This window comes from Epinephelus lanceolatus, chromosome 4 (genome assembly GCF_041903045.1).
Source record: "Epinephelus lanceolatus isolate andai-2023 chromosome 4, ASM4190304v1, whole genome shotgun sequence".
NCBI classification, from domain to species: Eukaryota; Metazoa; Chordata; class Actinopteri; order Perciformes; family Serranidae; genus Epinephelus; species Epinephelus lanceolatus.
In genome coordinates, this window is record NC_135737.1 from 42,808,716 (window position 1) to 42,829,799 (window position 21,084).

At 44.6% G+C, this 21,084-nt stretch overlaps 1 protein-coding gene across 2 annotated transcripts in view; it reads right to left on the reverse strand.

The window, feature by feature from the left end:
* Positions 1-21,084, reverse strand: part of epha4l (eph receptor A4, like) — a 64,468-nt gene that overhangs the window by 20,044 nt on the left and 23,340 nt on the right. For both annotated transcript variants that reach the window (XM_033631287.2, XM_033631286.2), the window contains exons 4-5: positions 15,820-15,975; positions 6,536-6,871 (exon numbers count right to left, since the gene is read on the reverse strand). In XM_033631287.2, the coding sequence (XP_033487178.1) occupies positions 6,536-6,871; positions 15,820-15,975 (492 nt within the window). The remainder of the gene's footprint in view (positions 1-6,535; positions 6,872-15,819; positions 15,976-21,084) is intronic.

The window sequence follows — 21,084 nt, forward strand, 5'->3', positions numbered from 1 at the left end:
TACAGAGCTGTATGGCTACACAGCTGAATTGCCAAAGCTAGAGTGTATGGCAATACTCTTCTTCTGAACTAATGGTTGGCATCAATAAAACTGATCCAATTTCCCCTCGGCTGATGCTAGCGTCTCAGCCACTTTTCCTACAAGCTGGCAAAATAATGCCTAACTTCATTTTCTGCGGATACCCAGGTCACCCTGGGAAACCTCCCACTGCTAGTAAGTCCGTCTCGGAAAGCTCAGAATGAGCTCAACGCCTTTGCTTCTTTCTTTTTTTTTTGTCTTCAATAGAGCAAATCAATTGGTTTTCATTAAAGCTCCAGTGAGCGATCTTATCTCAAGCCCTTTCTGCTGCAGCTGATAATGAGGCCATATTTCAAGCAGCCGTGCTATCTGCGTTCAGACGCCTTTAACATGTGAAGGTTAAAGCACAGATAATGGCTTACACTCATCCCCTCCCTCCAGTGTGTCACCGCTGCACAAATCAAACCTCTATCTTCGGGGAGTGTGACAATGCTAAAATTGGGTCATACACACTCTTGACGCTACAAAGAGAAATCCATCGGCATAAAAGAGATAGTGTTGTAAACAGCAAAACACTCATGTACAGATTGAGTTTTGAGCACACGGGAGGATATGTTCTCGAGCAGGTGGAGTTACAGACCAAGGAACAATAGGAGACATGGATGAACACACAACTCAAGGTATAAAAAGACCTAGAACACAAACATGTATACGCACTTTGGCAGTTTGGGGGTTCTAGCATCTGCAGAGCTTAAACCAACATTCACACAAGCACCCTTGACAACCAAACAACCTCACACATCTATTCATCTCAGAGCCAGAACAAAGCAACACACACACACGCACACAACACATTTCCTCTGATGCCCAGGTAGCATTTCACTGTGGCGTCTGCTCTTACAAGTTCACAAGGAGTGAATCTTTGACCTCTGGTCCTCAGTGATACTGTAACCTTACTCGTTCCAGACCATCTGCCTTTTAAAAAATTACAGTGGGATGATTAATGAGGGGTTCGCGGTCCACCGATTATGATTGGATTATCTATGACATTATAGACATTCTCATCACTTTGACCAGGGGCTCCAGGGAGCGTAGCCTTCGAGCTAAGGCTAACAAAACCTTGCTTTTAGCCGGAGATTGAGTTCAAACGGGCCTGGAATTCAAGCACCAGCCTCGGATAGAGTTTCAGCGGGGTGAGCAGTCGGAGGGAGGGCGGAGGGTTTGTGACTGGTGGGGGTCTTGATGGAGATGGAGAGGGATGGGATTGCAGACATCTCTTGGTAAATAGATTAACCCAAGGTTGTGTAATCCTGTTGGCCTAATGTGTTGCGTCTCCGTTAAACAATTAGATGGCGGCCATTTGTATCCCTCCGATCAATCTTACCCGGCAGCGAGAGCCAATTTGAAGGCCCTCCTGGGGCCGAGCGGGGACGCTCTGGCTCGGAAAGAAAACCCCTGAGGGGTCGCCGGCCTCCGTGCCCCCAAGGTAATCCACACATCCATCTTTCCTCCAAAGATGACAGATATGGTAGTTTAATCGCATTCGCCTCCTCTTGTTGCGTTTTTATTTTTCCCCCGACTAATGTGAGGATAAAGATGAGTGATTTTCTGAGTGGTCCCTTCTGAGATTCCCTACGTGAGACTGCAAGGTTAAAAACAGCCAGACTCAAGATAGGTGATCCATCAAGGCCAAGTCTTTTTTCTTTCTTTTAAAGATAAATTAGTCAGTGGAATGCCGAAAAAGCAGGCTGAGAGAGAGAGATGCAAAATATTGTCAAACCCTGCTTGTACAAAGTGTACAGAGCCGATGCAAGACTAAACCTGACATGTCTATCCTGAACAGAGAAAAGTTTAACCTGAGGCTGCGACATGGGCAGACCACGCTAGACTAGCTGGCACCTCTGTAGATGAATTTAAATATGTGGGGCAGATCTGTAATTTCTTACTGCCTCCTGAACGCGTGGGCTAAAAATGCTGGCGGAATAATAAGTGTTAGACGCAATGAATATTCAGATCTCATTTCAGAATCGTGCCTTCCAAAAAAACTCTTTCACAGCCTGCGACACTTGTACACACACACACGTACAGAACACACACACACACACACACACACACACACACACAAAGGACCTCATTACACCAACAGAAAGATAGAAATTCACTTAGAAAAACACACACCTAGTCCCATTATCTCACACAGACAGCAAAAAACTCAATCATGCCACCTATGCATACACTATAATGAGTAAAAACCTGGCAGGGGCACATAGAGTTCTGGGTTTGGTTTGGAAAATCACTCCACGGGGACAATGGTGGAGGCTGCGTGTCTTTTTTTGCAGACATTTGTGAGGTTTTCCCTCTGCATGGGACACAGTTTGTCAAGTGAGCGAGTTTGTCTTCGCCAGCGTGTTCATCACAAAGTATTTGTGTTGCGAGGAGCAGCTGTGGTCGGCGCGAGCAGTTGCAAGAATATGCGGTCGATTACAGTTTGACATTAAAAGAGACAGGGGCCGGGGTGCACATGTGGTTGCCAGATTGGAGACTGGTTGCCAGATTGGAGTCACTCGATTTTGCTGCCGCCAAGGAAAAATAGCCGCGGAGGGAGCCGTTTTTCAGGGTGTCGAGAAAATGGCTCCTGCGTACAAGATCCTTCCCCCCCGCCTGTGAAGCCCGCTTCCATCTCCCCGAACACATTTCCACATGTACGTCTGTCCGATTTTGCCAGAGAGATGGAAACTCACACACATGTGCGCTGACAGACATGCCCACACACACTCACTCTCATGCACTAATTCACTTTTAGTCACCTAAGCCTGCCAAGTATTTTGTATCGAGACGTAAACACCTCTCTCTCTGACTCTCTCTTTCCCTCTTTCTCACACATACACACATGCACAAAGTGCTTGATCCCATAAAGGGGAAAAAACATCCATTTACAGCCAGGGGTCAGTTCAAAGCTTGGACGTCCCCCCTTCTCTCCCCTCCCTTTCCTCATGCAGTCCGGGTGAAAGGGTTACACCCCGGCTGATTTACGACAGTGGAATTGTTCATGGCGAGACGCGGAATCTGACCTCTCCGTACACACACACGCCTGGTCACAGATGCATGCACAAGCAATCAGCAAACACTCATGTCTTAATTTTTGACTCGCGGCATATTTCTCCGCCGCACCTTCATCCATTTTCCTCTCACGCAAAAATACATAAGCGCTCCTCCCGTCCAACCTGCCTGCCTCACTTCTTCCTCTCTAGCCGAAATGTGAACTTTTATGGAAAAGGCGGTGGCAGGGGTGTCTTTTCCACAGCACTTATAAATCCTAATAAAGCTATCATAATAAATGTGTAATCCACGGTGTCTGGATGAGGGGAGGCGATACAGAGAGAGGGACAGCCACAGATGACTGGCTGGATTACCAGCGGCTGAAACCAGAGCTTCCAAAGCCCCTACCGAGCATTAGCAGGAAGAAATCCAATCAGTCTGGAGCTATTCTCTTTAACACACACACACACACACATACGCACACAAATTAGAAGAGACATGCACGCTCGGAGACACATAGAGGACATTGTTTGAGAGGCAAATGTAGATCATCTCCATCCACGAGCGTACAAACATTCTGCGTAACACATTTTCTCACTTTTGGCAAAGCATGCAGTCAGTTCTGCACATGTCCAAACACACACACACACACACACACACACACACCATAATAGAGCTTCCAGCTGCAAGCTTCATATAGCTAATCCTGGGGAACAGTTGTGAAACATGCACCAGTGACGAGCCAAAGGCAACATCATCTATATCTTACAACTTGAAGTCAGCAGATTAGCCTCGAGCAACCTCAGGGGGACATCACTGCGTGTGTGTGTGTGTTATGTCTTTGTTTGAATCCAAGTGTGAGAGTGTGCACTTTGGAGTTTTTGCGCAACTCTGCGTCCGTGCGACCATGCCGACATGCTGTCACGAGCCCTCGGCCTGGACTCCAGAGTGTGCTCCATTACAGCTCCCACACATGCCTGTCTGGCAGGACTCGTAGCTCTCCCACAGGCAGCACATCCATTCATCTCTATCTTCCTGACCCCAGCTGATAAATCAAGTCACTGTGTCCTTAGATTGCCAGTCCGAGCCCTATTCAAGATATTCTCTTTTCCCAAGGATGGAAATTAGCGATAAAAAGACAACACAAAAAGGCACTTAGCTTGCCACCCAAGAGCAGAGCAGTAAAGAAGACCTAGGTAATGATCGGCTATAAGTAGAGGAAAGCTGGGAGGGGATGAAGAGAAAGGGCCAGGGTCGTAAAATCCATTTGCACAACAACCAGTTACAAAATGGCTAAATGACAAAACAACGGGAGGCTTTGAACGCACCCCCAGGCTAGAGGGCTCTTCTCCAGCTCTGGAGGAGAGGCTGTATTCATGTTTTCTACTAGAATAATTACACACACACACACACACACACACACAATCCAACAGCATTTGTAATGAAGCCTCCACAGATCGATACAACTCATCTAATTCATTAGCTCGCGAGCTAAATATAGCACGTTGCCCCTATCTTCAGCCTAGGCTTCTCATGCCTAATTATGCAAAAACTCAAGTGAAATATTGCAGAAAATAATTTGCCACTGCAGAGAATCCATCATCCTCCTCGGTAATCATCCAGCCTTAACCCAAATTATTTACAGCTTTAATAAACATGTTGTGGCACGCACATTGCCCCCAAAAAAGTATTTCAAGCGCTCAGTGTAACGAACCTGTGCTCTGCATCAAATATAAGCCCCCCACACACACAGCAACCAACATACACTTCTCATTGCATCCTCACACAGACAAGTCAAGAAACTAACTTGGAGTAGCAAGTAAATCATGGGAGATGTCAATAATTAAGTCAAGTAAAGCCTGATATACGGCACGGAGCTCAACACTTTTAATCACCCAAAAGACATGACATACTTTACATAGAAAAAAGTGTTGCTTGACATGTTGCTTTCATGTTGAGCGCCTGCAGTAACTTTCAGGCTGTTATCATGCACTGTTTGTACGTATACCTAGGTTAAGTAATGCATCAAAATTTGTACATATTCCTTTTAATTATGAGCCAGAAATTTTTGTATAAGCCACGTATTTGGGAAGGCCGCGATCACGTGACCAGCGTGCTTACGAAAATAAAGAAGAAAGCAGTGTGTGTAAGGAAGCAGGTTGTTCGAAAAGGTGTGCAACCAAGTGAACTTGGAGTCATTTTAAGGTACGTTATTACCATGTTTCTTTTCCTTAATCTTACCAAAAGGTTTCATTACTTGCCTAAACCTAACCTACGTAACGTTACGTTAACAATGTAACCTTTCGTGAGGTACGTAACCTCATTCACGGGGCGCTAACTTGTTAGATATCATCCGAACTGTTATGAGGGGACCTTGTAACTCTACATAACGTCTAGACATTTGAAAATACCAAAATTGCATCTCCTCCTCCATGTCCCACATTTGTTGGACCAAAATATATTAACCCTGTAGCTCCCTTGTTTGGTTCAATGGATGCATTGACCACTTCCTTTTCTTGCGCTCCCGTTGTCTTCCCAGCACAAGTAGGTTTAAAAACTTCAATTTACTCACTGATTTCATCAAATCCTTCCATTATCAAAATGCAAAGGGATACAAATACAAAACAAACAGCTGTCAGAAGGATATATGCTCCGATTAGAATGATATACTGAAACCAAACAAGCCAACTGGAGGTAAGTGTTTGGTTAGCGTGAAGACGACTGGAACCTCTCGCCAAAGCATGAATTAAAACCATTGCGTGACTCTATAAATTCTGTCGAGCGACATTCATCAACAGCGTAGAGCGCCCGATCATAAATCAGGGAAGATTTTACAAACAACAGCTCCAACACAGCTACTGGGTGGAACTTGTATTCGTCAGCTGTTGTTTCTATTGTCAAGAACGTTCAATTCAAATTTGCTTGGGTTTGTTTCACTTACAGGAGTTAACTAACATCTTTAGCGACAGGTAACCATGGTCATTATAGTGTGATATAGCTTGTGCGCTAACGCTGACTGAAATGTTGATGTGTCCCAGTAAAGGGGCAGTTATGTTTAGTTAGTTATAACATTTTACATAACTGTAATTGTACGGTAATTGTTGGCCTGATATAAAGCCATATCCATAAATCTTGCATATGTTCAGCAGGGTTTAAAAATATATCGCTATGTCAATATATTGGGCCAATCAGTGTTGCCCCCTCTTACTCAGATTGACATAACACTTACTTATCCTTGGATTAATCAATGCTACACTGGTCACTCTTGGGAGGCCATTAACCTTCTTTGATTAGCTCTTGGATTATTGCATAAATATAAACTAACTAAAGCTGCACTTCAGGGCAAAATGTATTGATCCTGATGGCTACTGGCAGTCTGTCACAAAATCTTTGACTTTCTTTAGCTGTTGGAACTTTTTCCACTATCATTTCCTTGCCACGAACACAACCTACAGCACTCAAACACTGGGCGTCTTACCGGCCTGGTTGGTGGTGACGGTCACGGACACGGCCTGTTCCGGCCCGGGGCTCTGAGGCGAGACTCCGTTCACCGCCCACACCTCGAAGGTGTAGTTGGTGTGGGCCTGCAGCTCGTTAATGGACACCCTGGTTCCCTTCAGGCTCAGCTGCTGGGGGCTGAAATGGATGCCGTTACCGCAGGGCTGACAGCGCCGGCCGTCGGGCCCACAGCGCTTACACACCACGTTGTACGTCAAGTCCTGGCGTCCTCCTGAGCTCCGTGGAGCGCTCCACTCCAGGTTTACCGAGGTCTCGTTCACTTTTGAGATGAGGTTAGCGGGTGCCGACGGAGGGCCTGTGGAAGAGGAAGAAAGAAGGAAGAGTTGATGATGTTAGCAGCAGAGGATGGAAATGCTGAGCAGGTACAGAGTTACACTAATATCTATTATAGTAGCAGAGAGTGGGAGACATTTATTTCTGTGATCACATTAAACAATAAAGAACACATTAATGGTCGTAATATTAACAAAAAGCATTTGGTGAATACTGCAAAGAAACTCTGCTCAGTCGGGGAACTGATTCTTTCCACGCATACATATAAGAATGATGTAAATGTGTAATTGACTGGGTTGTCCCTTTATTGAGAGCTGAGGCTTCTTGAATTCCCTTTTAATGTCTTGTCCATTACAGCAAGGGAGGATCCAATTTCACCTCAGTTAATTCAGCACGTTAACTGAAATCCAATAGGCCCGCAGCTTTCTTTCCCATTCATATGTCGAATCAGCTGGAGGTGGCAGAGCGCCCGAGCCCGCTGCTAACAGTGGGGCTTTATGGCACCCACTCAATAACTTTAGACAAAGTTTGCTTTGGACCCTGTTATTAAGTTCCGGCTTTGATGTACTGCTGCAGTTTTATATGAAGAACAGCGCCACAGATATGCGACACAAACTCCCCTGCTCATCAGTTTCAATTTACATGTCAGCTCTATTGTAATTAATGTGTTTTTTTGCATTGCTTTCAAACATAAGCGACGGTAATTGACTTAACTCTCCCCCCTTTCTCCCTCTGCCTCTGTTTTCCCTGTCTCCCCCGCTCTCTCTCTCACTGACTAATGAAGCGCACACGAGCGGGCTGGGGGGATCGATGCCGGGTGAAATATGAAAGCTAGTCAGTCCACAGACGAATCATTTCACAACGGAAATTAATTATCAGTGTTATTTTTGGAGGAGCCGAGTGGCAATGAGTGATTTCACAGAGACACAGAGAGCAGCGGAGGGGACAGTGTGTGGGAGTGTGTGCACGTGGTCGCCCAGGGAGGAATAAGTGCGCTTTTGTTGGCGCATTAATGGAGACGTGGAAGTACAATTTTATCCATGATGCATGCGTCTTTACAGAGCGCTCATGCTGAATGTGTACGGACTGGACTCGCGTGTGTCGGCATTAGTCTGGCAGATAGTGGGGAGAATGCTGACGGGAAGCTGAGGCTGTGAGGAGGGAGATGGAGAAGGACAGGAGGAGAAGACAAACACCGTCTGTTCATCCAGGAAGCACAAAGTCACTGATTAGTATGGAAGGAGCAGGTCTGGATGGATGGAGGGAGAGAGGGGACAGAAATGGATGGTGGAGGAGTGTCTGTTTAACTGAAAATGACCTGAAGTGTCACTAACAACACTAGCAGGGAGATTAAAGGATGCAGAGTGTGTAGCATCACTTGACTTCCTCTTACCATCCGCAGCCTTCGATGAGAACCTATTAATAAATTCTCATTAAAAATGATGATAAAGCTCTGTCTCCCCTCCTTTCCCCCGCTTTTTTTCCCCTACACCCACTTTTCCTCCCTTGCTCTTTCACCTCATTCACTCCGTTTGCTTCTGAGACAATGAGAACAAGTTACAGATGGGGTTTCTAAATTAAGGTGCCTACACCCAACCGTCATTATAATAGTGCCTTTGTCAGTGCGCTAGGTTGAACCAACCTCGACTCCCATTCAACACTCAATAATGCGCTGTCTGAGATGCACCATAAAGCTATTACCTGGCTGTTATCTGGACTCATGGAGCCATAAACTTAACAGGACAAAGGTAATATAAATGCTTCCAGTCAGTGTCCGAGAATGTGTGTGCTTTTGTTCTTCTGTTCTTTTCTCGCAAAGATAAAAAGATGAAAATGTCCGCCCGATTGAAGAGATTTGTTAATTCACACTGCTGTGTGTTCACTGGCCGCCTCTGGTCATTTATATGAGGGGAAGGTGGCAGAGGGGAAGCAGCTTCGAACACGATGGTAGGGGTATGACGCTGTTGCCCTCCATGCGAACGTGCGATTTTGCTGTGTCGTTAAACTTCCCAGCCAACATTTGTATGGAGGGTCCATGTGGGTACTACATGGGCTGAAAAATGGGCCCTATATGGGATTGTCCATGGGTTCTACATTGCCCCATGCCAATTGCACCCATGGGTGGGTTTACCCAAGTGGGCTCCACATGTGTTATGCTAGGGCTACCCGGGTAGCAACTGTGTACGGGCCCAAAATGGGCACTGTATCTGGGGCTCACTTGGGTAAACCCACCCTTGTGGGCAACTGGCATGGGGTCAACATGGAACCCATGAACAATCCCGCATACGGCCCATTTACTACCCACATGGGCCCTTCATACAAATGTTGGCTGGGTTCTGGTGGTTGTCGCCTTGCTTTGGCCAATCAAATAATTGGCATCACGGAAACAGAAATAAAACAAGATGGAGGAGCTGATAACATTGGTGTCTGAATACTTCAAGTATTTCATTTGACTAGTAAATTGTCCAACTATGTAGAAACCCCTGGTAATTTCAGTTATTTCCATTGTCGTGCCACAGTTTGCAGCTATAAGCTAGCTTGCCCTTCTGCCAGTGTTATTGGACACACACTTCTCTGTCATCGCAGCCATTAGTGACCGTAGCAACCGCTTTTTAAAATGCTTTGCTTTTTTAGGGGACGCTCTTGCAGGTAGGCATTCGTCAGGGCGGTTACCATGACATGTTGGGAAACTGGCCTACTTGCTTTCTCGCTGAGAATTCAATGACCCTGATTCAAAACCTTTGTATGTTGAATGCTTTGTTTCTGTTTATTTATATATGTATAACAAATAATATTCATGTTGTGCATTCAAACTTGTAAAATGATAAAATCCATGTAGCCTGTTTGTCTGTGTCTGCTTGTCTGTCTGTCTATTCATGTCCGTTTGTTGGTCTGTCTTCCTGCCTCGTCCAATCTCATCTGTCTCATCCGCCTTTTCTATCTCGTCTATTTGTCTATCAGCCCATGTTCCTTCCTGTCTGATGGTCATGTTGCCGAGTAACACGATACACGCGCAGGTGCGGGGTGGGGGCTTGGGTGACTAAATCTGTTTTTGATTTTTGTTAGTTTGCTCTGGTTTTGTTTACGTTTTTTGTTTGTCTGCTTACACATTGTCTTGGTTTTGGAGTGGTGATCCCTGTCTGTAAATACATAAATTGAATAAAGAGGAAAAAGGACAACAAAAAAGAGAATTTGATGAGAGAATTGACACCATTCACATGTCAGTACACTAAATATGAAGCTATAGAGCCAGGAGACGATTACCTGAGCAAAACACTGACAGTACAGAGAAACACTTTGCACTTGTACTTTCGTGCAGCTTCAACAAAGAGACGGCGCATGTAAATTAGTGAGTTTTAGAGGAATTTTGGAGGCATATTTTTACTTCCTTCAGACGGAGCCAGGCTAGCTGTTCCCCTTCTCTTCCTAACCAGCTAAGCTCACTGTCTCCTGGCTCCAGCTTCACAGTTAGCACACAGACATAAGAGTTGTATTGATCTACTGAGCTAACTCCTGGCAAGAAAGCAAACAAGTGTTAAAGTGTTCTTTTTACATAACAGCATTGTCCTCAATAATATACTAAGATAAGTGTGTCAGCATGTGTGTGTGTGTGTGTGTGTGTGTGTGTGTGTGTAAAATCACCTCAGGAAGATTACTTTGTTTGTTTGTTGCTATGACAAAAGTTGCAACAGCGCTCTCTAACTTTATGACTGTATAAAGTCTTAAACACATTCCACCATATGTCAGTATTCCCCCCTGCATTTCACACACATACACACACATACACATACACACACACACATATACACAAACTACCTTTGGCTATACCTGTCGCTCTCCCAGAATGCACCAGTGGGAGCAAGGGAGCGTGGGAGAGCCATCAGCTGTGACTGACACCCGGTAATTAATCCTAGGAGAGAGAGCGGCGGGGGGAGACGGGAGCGCAACGCTCACACAACCTTCGTACAACGTTAGCTCAACATGGCCTTAAAATTCACACTCCTTACGGGTGGATTCCAGAGGGAGAAAGTTTCTCCTGAAGAAAGTTAGTGATTTCTTTTCCCCTCCTCTCCTTTTCCGTTCATTTATGGCCTCGCAATTTGCTACAGGCCTTATTTCTCCCGTTCCTGTCGCTCCCTCGCTTCCATCTCCCCCTTCTTTAATCTGTCTTTCTCATTTTTACTCCACTCGCATCCTCCGCCTTTCTTCTCTGCATGCTCCCGCCCTCTCTTCCACCACTCCTCTTTCATCCCTCTCTCCTTCTGTCTCTTTCTATCAGTAATTGTTAGCCGAGTGTTGTGCACGGCCGAGGTAGAGAGCAGGCTAAATTGGCCAGAACATCGACCCCGCTATTACGATCCGGCTGGGATTCATTCAATGCCCCCCTCGAGTCCTCCCCTGACCCGCGTTCATTCCTCACTCCATCCCTCCCTCTTCCTCCACCAAACCGCCGCTAAGAAAACTGGGCAAAATCTGAGAAACACATCAAGGGTGAGCAGAAACCCCAAAATGGAGAACACCGCCTCTATATAACCTGAACACAGTGGAGCAACCAGCTCCCACGGGTGTCTGTCCCTGGTCCTCATTACTGCCCTGTGTGTGTATTTATACTCACCCACATTTATTCATGTGTATTTCCTTTTTTTGCCCTGAACATATTTTAATATTAAACTGTATGCTTATGAACAGACTGAGCTCCAAACTGTGTTTCAGCAGTAGTTTCTACCTTCTCGACTTCATTAAAACAAATTTAATGTTGTATGTTATGTTAAAACCTTCCTATAAACTAAATGGACTATGCACATTTTTATACAGTTGCCTAAGGATCTCATGAGACGTAACATTCTTGACCCAAAAAAAGTGGTCCACAAAGAAGTGCAAAAGCAACAAATGCAACAAAAGTAAGAGAGCAAGCCAGGAAACACAGAAATAAACCACAAAAAGTGGTCAAAAAATATTGTTACAGCAAAGATTGTCTAATAATACGACTGTAATATGAGTCATTTATCCTGCCAAAATCCTCAGGCAGATTGATTCAAAGTGTGGGAAGTAAGTGTCCCCTGTTTCTAATCCCGACAGCAATTGTTTCGATCAAATGCAGCAAATGTTAATTGCCGATCAAAAGAACAACTGCTGCAAACAAGCGAAGATGCGAGCGAGACGCTGACGGATAGAACGGAGCGGGAATAACAGGACTGCAAACAAACAGCCGCACAATGACGAAATTACACAACATCCAGTTTTAATCATCATCTTGCATCGCTAGACTCCGAGCTAAGAGGGGGGAAAAGCGTTTTCAATTACCCATACACACACACACACACACACACACACACACACATACACACAGACCCAATTACCAGAGATGCTGGCTCTTTCCCAGCCTGACCTTCAGCAAGGCAAACTGGGAAATGACTTTAAGAAGGCCGTTTTTTTTCCCTTCATCTGCTCTGTTCGTGACTCTGAGTGGGTTTTTAGAGACGGAGAGGGAGAGAGAGTGAAAACAAGATGTGGATGAGGAGGGATGTGTGAGTGACAGCTGTAATTACAGAGCTCTAACATGTGGGTGAGAAGTAAAAAAAAAAAAAAATGCACGAGGAAGGAAAACAGCAGACGACAGACGGGGTGAGGGTTCAAAGATCAGATGTTGACCGGCTGACGAGGCGGGGCAAAGGTCAGCGAGGGAGTCCAGCTAATGTTTAGTTCCTAACTGTGGAGTCGGGGACGTAGAGGAGACGGCATAGCTCGGCCCTGTAAAATAAGCCAACTAATGAGCTTTGACAGCTGTTGCTTGCAGCAGCCGTGCTCAAATGCCACACTGACTAACAGGACAATAGGGATGAGCTCTAAGATCATGCATTAAAACAGGAGTAGTAACTTAATATATTAGTGATGGGAAAGAACAGTAAGGTGAGACACGTGTCATATCGTAGTATGTAGAATATGATTTTATTTTAATTCAAAAATATATGTTGGGATTCAATATTTATTAAAGCTAAACAAGTTTGTGGTGTTGTGTTTTGTAACCTGTATGTTTCATGTTCTATACGACGACCACTCAAGCTACAATTACAGTTTACGACCATGTCTAGCCACAGTTATGTGCAGTCATAATAGTTAACAATACTTTAAATAAGGATGTTGCTGCAAGCTGCATGTTCTAAAACATGGATGCTTCACACACATCTTCAACCTGACAGCACAGAGGATCTGTACAATCAGCAATTTCAAGATGGACACCCAAGATTAGTGTCACTCATCAGTTTCTGAGCAAATGTCTTCCCTTCTGTTCCTAAATTATGATGCTGAATAATGGCCAGAGCAGCAGGACGTAATTATGTCACAGTGAAGCTGACCTTTGACCTCTTGAATATAAGATGTCTCACTTCAGCATTTTATCCTGTGAAACATTTGTATCAAATTCTGTCATAATTAGTGCATGAATTCTTAAGTTATGGCCGAAAATGTGTTTTGTGAGGTCACAATAATCTTCACCTTTGACCTTTGACCATCAAAGTAAGTAAACAAATCGGTTCATTTGGTGAATCCAGGTGGATGCTTGTACCAAATTTGAGAAAATTCCCTTAAGGCTTTCTTAAGAATTGCATTCACGAGACTGAGATGGACACAAGTTCACCTTGACCTTTTACCACCAAAGTCTGATCAAGTTATCCCTGAGTCCAGGTGGACATTTGTGCCAAATTGGAGAAAATCTCTTTGGGTAGGCCTACTCTTGAGAAATTGTATTCAAAAGAGTAAGGAGGATGAGGTCACAGCAATTTTAACCTTTTACCATGAAAATATAATCAGTTCATCCTTGAGTTCAAGTGGATGTTTGTGCCAAATTTGAAGAAAATCTCTTGGAGTATTCTTGAGAAATTGTGGTAAAAAGTATAAGAAGGACGAGGTCAAATCGATTTTGATCTTTTACCATGAAAATATAATCAGTTCATTCTTGAGTTCAAGCGGATGTTTGTGCCAAATTTGAGTTCCTGAGAATGGGATAGATGGGCTAACAGACAGACAACCCCAAAACATAATGCCTCCTGCCATGGCTGTTGCCCGCACAGAGGGATATAAATAGGTAAAAATTGTACGTAAGGTCAAACAATACAAACATTTTTTCAATTAAATATTAGAATTGCAAAACATGCCCATCACAACTTCTTACAGTCTGAGGTGATGTCATCAAATGTCTGACTTTGCCCAACAAACGGTTGAAAAGCCAAATACGTTACTTTTTTTTTAATGTAAAACCAAAAAGCTGCAATTCCATACATTTGAAAAGCCAGAGCCATTAAATATTTGGAATTCATGTACCCCCCCTTTTTGGTATGTACTTCTTTTCTTTGTTTTAAATGTAAAGCGTCTTTGAGAGCTGTAAAAGCGCTATATAAATAAAATGTATTATTATTATTATTATTATTATTATTATTATTAAAACTGACTTTAATTAATAATTTAATTTAATTTAATTGACTGATTCATTTTCTGTCTAATTTATAAGTCTACTAATTGTTGCAAATCTACAATGTTGTTTTAGTGTGTTCTCATGTAAAACAATGCTCATTTTGCTGCTTTATATTGCCAGTTTATAAGACACAAGTCCAATGAGTTACAACAGATTAATTAAAGTGTTTTTATTTGCTGGCCAAGGTGAACTATTTTAGACTTTAGTTACACTGTGCAAAAATAACCTTGCAATCAGCACTTAGCACCAAAGATGCAGCCAAAATTTAACAATCAGTGGTGTTGCAGATTACCATCTTGTTCAAGTAGGACTCATATTCCTGATGATGAAAATATTCCACAATAGACATTGTTTATGATGTTGCATAGAGGCCGTGCAGCGGGGGAATAATTAGAGGCCGTTCAGTTTTGTTGCTGCCTAGACAGTTAAGTGTTATGCAGGAGGGGCTCGGCTGCTCGTCTGATTCAATAAACTGTTTTGCTGAGTGATGAATCCACAGGAACTTGACAGATCATTGGGGCCAAACGGCGAGCCAACTATGAGCTAAGCAACTTAACAGATGTTTTGGTTGTTAAAATTGCTTTATGACACATACTCACTCACACACGAATGTCTGTCATGTATAAGTATGAGCGCCGTGATTGTCCTGGGAAACGAGCACGTAGGGCTTTGTGTGTTATGCGGGGTTTTTTTTCTGTTTGTTTTAAGTTTGTGTATATTTCTCCCAGTATGAACTCCCAGTTCCGTGACTCACTGAGGGAATGAAGTCTAAAAAAGGAAGAGGTATCATTAGACAGTGAGATTGTTAACAATATTTGTTATCACAGGCATGGTGAGTCAGGGGGGGAGATTGGAGGAACAAGATTCACTGGCGGTTGACTCACATCCGAATGGAGCAAAGTGCAATCACACACTGAAAAATAAAACTCAGGTTCCTGCATTTAATTCTCCTTTCTTTCTCCTTGGTACCTTACCCTCTTTCTCCATAACATCTTATTCATTCACTGCATACATCTCCAGCTTTCAGTCTGCCCTTGTTTTTCCACCTTCTTCCTCACCTCCCTGCGTCTCCACTAACATTTTATCTCTATTTGTCTTTCTCTACCATTCTCGCCCTCCTCTATTGTTTTGCAGTCTCTCTGTGGAAGACTGAATCTGGGATGCAGCGGTTTATACCCTCATTAGTTCTCTGTCACCGTGACTGATCACTAAGTACCACCTGGAATCAAAAGACACCTATTAAACCAGCAGCCGTCTGCTTTATGTGTGTGCAGAAAGGCTGTCTCTGCGTGTGTGAGGGGGTAATTCAGGTTGACATTGCAAGAGGGAGAGAAAGAGAGAATCCATGACCATGTTTAGGCAAAGGCAATCACTCTGTGTGTTCTCTTTCACAGCAATATGTTGACTTGTATACAGTATACAGCAGCATACTTTACAAAATCACAGCTAGTCATGTGCATGTGCTGTATGTTATACACTTCACATGTGGGTGTACTTACGGGTGCAAGGCATGGATGCTGGGTCTGTTTCAGAGCGGAAGTATCCCTTGTCGCAGGCGCAGGAGGTGGATCCCTCCCTGACGGAGTAGCTGTGGAGCGGACACTTGGAACAGGAGCCATCAGTGGCCAGAGCGCGGTAGTAACCAATCTTGCAGGCTGAAAGATAACAGACACAGAGGAGGGTAAGCTTGGTTAGATGTGACATCAACATGAAAAACAATTATATTATGCACAGTTCTTTTATAGAGACGAAGGTTCTAGAGACTGCTGACATGCTGGAGTCAGGGAATCACCATATCCATTAGGCTCTGATCGGGCAGAGGGAGGGGAACAGAGATCTGTGGGGGTACGTGAGACCCTCAGAAAGAGATGAAATCCCAGGGAGTACCACCAGCTGGTGCTACATGAGCTTTACCTGGATGATGCAATTCAAGGCTTATTTTAGGATGAGTCGGGGACAACTTGACAAACTGTTGTTAATCATTGGGCCTAATTACGGTTAATAAAATGCTACAAAGTACTTGACAGTTTGTTCAGATATGTCTTGTAGCTTGTTAGCATCACACAAACTATGCACACTGCTACTTGTTGTTATTGCCACTACAATAGGCATCTCAGTTTACCTAATTGGACGATGTGAGAAAAACACAGATGACAATGAGAATTTTTTTCTGCTCTGACTTGAAGTTTTTTTAACTTGAGGTGTTCAGGGCGCTCTTACAAAAAAACGCAAGGTTCATAGAGTGGGAAAATGTGACCTGCTCAGCCATGCAAAAGCAGTGACGGAAATGCTTCACTCTCATTGAAAACCATTACAAACTTGGTTCTTTTAAGGGTACCAACCAAATTACGTCAATACTACCAAGTACCAATTCACATTAAATCAATCAGTGATAAATTTCGGTACTTAAAAGTGTATCTGGGTGAGCACGCCGGGTTCAGACAGGAAGCAGAAGCACTGCAAAGCATCTTGAACTTGGGAGGCCACCTGCGGAGCATTGTGACCAGCTTCCTTGCTGTGGGGTGCTTTGCGGCAGTGAAAATGGAGGTCCACCAGGCTGCTCTGTTTAGAAAGGAAGTGGAAGCACTGCAAAATGCCCTGAAGCCAGGAAGCCAGCCATGGAGCTCCGTTGCTTATTAACTGCAGCTTGTTCAAAAATTACAATTTTGTTACTACAGAAAGAGTTAAGTGCCTGGAAAAAGTACTGGTACAAAGTTCCAGGTACAAGCACCGGTTCAAATGTAAATGGTTGCCAACCCTACTGATCGGATCCTGAGAGTACTTCTTCTAGGAACCATGAATATCTCTAATAAAAATCCCTGGAAATTTGGACACTGCTTACATCCAGAATATGTATCAAACATGAAGTTGATGTAAGTGGCTGTTTCGTGCTTTGGTGTTATGACGATGTTGCCATAGTGTCGCACTTGACATAAAATAGTTGTTTTCCAATGGAACATAAGAAGAGAACGCTGTGATCTTCCCCATTTTCACCCAATTAGCAACAAGAAAACAATACGCTGCCCAGAGGCTTGTATGTCTCTCTCCCTTTGTCTTCACTCTCCATCTTCAGTGCTTTCTCCCCTTTCTCCTCTCTCACAAACCTGCATTCTATTATCAAAAACAACAGAGCAGGAGTAAAGGGCACTATTTCCTCTGACAAAAAAAGAGAAGATCAAATAACTACCTCTGGTTTTTCTCACAAATATAAGCTATGCTCAATTGGCAAGACTCGGAGCCGCAATGAAACCAGAGCCATTGGCATTTCAGACCATTTAACAAACAAATGCCACCACACTTGGCACACCGGGAGCTCTGTCACTCTCTCAGGGCTGTTTCTGCCTAACACACACACACACACACACACACACACACCTATACACACACACCTTAGTCTGAAATGGTAACCTAAGTGACACTTTTCCTACTTTTGGCGACAGTGCTCGCCTTTCTTTTGAGTGACAGTTTGATTGGAGGGCTCGTGTTTCAAGGAGTTTCTCCCTCGTCTATCGGTTTCTATAATGACCAGGGAACCCTAGCAGGGTTACGTTTCACCCTCTGAGCACTGAACCAGAAGAGGAGGACAAAAGAACAATTCTCTGAGAGGTGCGGCGCAGACAGTCACAACACCGATTGGACCAAATAACCTGTCAGTCAATGAGGCTGCCATGTGCTTGGCAGTGGGCGGTGAATGGTATTGAGGCCGGAGGGTCGGTGGTTTGGGTTTTGGTAGAGTGGGTGTGTGAATGTGCATGTGTGTCTGTCTTGTTATTATGTGAAAAGACCCATTGGAGACAGATGGGTGAATTCATACCCAATATAAATCAGATAATTACACACTTATAGTCTGCGGGGGTAAATTGGACTCCCCCACTTACACACAAACACACTCACACATAGTCTTGCGATCCTCTCAGGCACATACACAACCCAGATCTAAAAGTGCATTTGAGAGGCATGGATTCCGATGCCACAGTCTTAAATACATCAGGGGATCCTACATACAAAAGAGCAGTCACATAAACAAACTCCCACATGTGTTCACCACACTAGAAACCAAATCAATGCCTATCCACACACACACACACACACACACCGCAGTGTGGAGGAAGTCCATCTTCCAACAAAAACACACATTCCACCAACCGCCCGACACGCTTACACGTACAAACAGAAAAAGAAATCCACAAACCCCCTAAAATACCGGGAAATCCTTCTCTCAGAGGCGTAATAAAGTCAGGCTCTTTGCCCCACAGCCGCTCCTCTCTAGCAGCTGGATTAGGGTAGCGTGGCGTTAACTGAGCCAGGCTAGCTGCTACCTGCTGAGCCATTCTTTGCCCTTTCCCACTCAGTCAGTCAGGGCTAAATCTCTGCCGCTTCACTCGCTAACGCTAAGCTAAGGGTCTCTTTGATTGTGGCCTGCAGGGGTGCGTGAAGCCTCCGTTCCTTTTCTTCATGGTTGCCAAAAAAGGGGGGGGGGGGGGGGGGGGGATTAGTCGGGAGGCGCTTTGTGTTATCTCTCTATCTTTAAAGCAATCTTTCAGTGCCCAGTCTCATCGCTGGAGACAGAAGGACACCGGGATTTGTGGGTATTGTTTAAGAGGCTGTGACCGCTTCAGGTGACAAAACACAAAGTTGCTGTTAGGGTTTGTACATGTGCGCTGACCAGGAAAAGTGTCCAGAGTTGAGAGAGGGGTCAACCAGCTGTTAGAGACGATGCCCCCTTGCTAAAAGCTGAAGGGAGAGTTAATTGAGTCCCATGCTTCACAGCCTTTGGGCCTGAGCCTCTTTAAAGAGACACAGTCTAAGAGGGCTACCTCAAACTGTGCACGCTTGATGAGTTTTTCGCTCGTCAATTATTAAGCTGTCCCAGGCTGAACCCAGAGTCCCCACAGGCTGTCCCAGAATTCCTTGCCCAATCCTAAATCCCTGTCTGCCATAGACATCGCTCTAGCATCTTCATCTGAGGTTTGAAACTCCACATTTCAGAAATTGTGTTTGAATATGTGATGTCAACATATGAGGCCTTGTTTATAGCAGCGACTGCCCCACAGAAAGGAACAGAGGAGGGAAAAGAGAAGTCGATATCCAAGTAAAGCCGGGGAATTTGCTTCCTATTAGGAGTGTGTCTGTGTGTGAGGGACGAGACCACAGTAGTGGGTGGTCCAAGAGACCGTGGCTTCAGAGAGGAATCTCCCTTAAGACTTACTGGATTTATCACTGTCCGAGCCAGCTCTGGCAAACCCACATACAGACGCAAATACAGACACACATGAACACACATGTATTTAGTTTTATGGGATGTGAGCTGAGAAGCCCTCATCATATCCTCTCATACAGCTCTCAAAAGTCTAACCCAATTTTTCCACACCGTCTTTTTTATACTGTCTCCTTTCTCGCCCCGTCGCTCTCTCACTCTCCTGTATTATTTTTTTCTCTCTCTCATTCGCCCTCTATCTCTCTCTCCCACTCTCCTAGGCTTTCGCTCGGCAGGCCTCCTTTCAGACAGAGAGGGGTTTGTCAGGTGCCAAATCCCTGAGCTGAGAGATCAAAGGCAGACAAAGAGACTGGTGACTTACTGTTCTATTCTGGAAAGGCAAAAAATGGAATCCCTCATAGACCAGGACATCGCATTCTTCCCCCTTTTCTCCCCCAGCAGCTCTTTCACTCATTCAATCCTCCTCTCGGGCTTTAGTCTTTTTTTCCCTTTTGTCAGTCTCTCCCCCGCCCCATCGCCATTCCTGTTGTCTCTAAGCTGAAGCACGTTTGGAGGAAAGGGGGCAACTAGGGTGGAGGGAGAAGGTTGTGGGAGTTAATGAGTAGTTTTGTCCGTGTGGTGGGGATTCTGCTGGCTGAATTGGTTGCACCGCGTGAGTGGAGGGGAAAAAGGGAACTTCTGTTCAAGACAAAATCGTCCACTCAGCCATCTGCAAAAAATAGGAGTGCACAAAAGCTAATGATACAATGATAGCTACCCACACGTGAGCCAACTAAAACCCAGCTAAGTTTTCCTCTGAGTGGCAAAAACCTACACGCCAGGCTTTGAACAGCCGAGGATGCTCCCTACGCTGCCGCCAAATAAAACCACATCTACCCACACACCCACCCACTGCAGCCCACCTTGAGTGACCCGCATGCAAAGCCTGATAGGCAAGCTATTCTGTAGCCTACACAACAAAGTATCCAATCCACTCGGGACTGAAAGCATGAGAGCAAACTTGCGCTACAATAGCCGTCCAAAAACCCCAGGAATATAACACCCAGCACACGGCGCACAATAACTAGGCCTGCCCAGGCAGAACAATTGCCTCTCTTATAATCAGAAAAAAGAGAATTAAGTTCAAACTACGGCATTTTCCCTCCTTTCAAGCCTGCGCTTTATCTTCTTTGGGTGATGAAAACTCGGTCACTCTTTCTTAGTCATAACAGACAGTGAGCGCTCTTCAGAGGAGCAGTCAGAGGCGTCCTCACAAAGACACTCTTTCAAAAAACGAAGCGATCAGCTTTCAGGACCTGAGGGCAAGGAGAGTCTCTCCTTCTCCTGCACCTTGAGGAGCCAGCGATCTCTATTCAACCTGCCTTTCTGACATATCCCTCTGCCTTTGTGTTTCTCCTATCTCTTTTTTTCTCTTTCTCTCCCTGTGGAAAGCAGTGCGTTGCTCAGGTGAGACTCCTGCTAGAAAGGATTACTATTCCAAGAGTGCTTTGTTTACCCCCCAGCTGCAGCCTGAACTGGGTTTTTAAAAAAAACCAATCACTCAAAG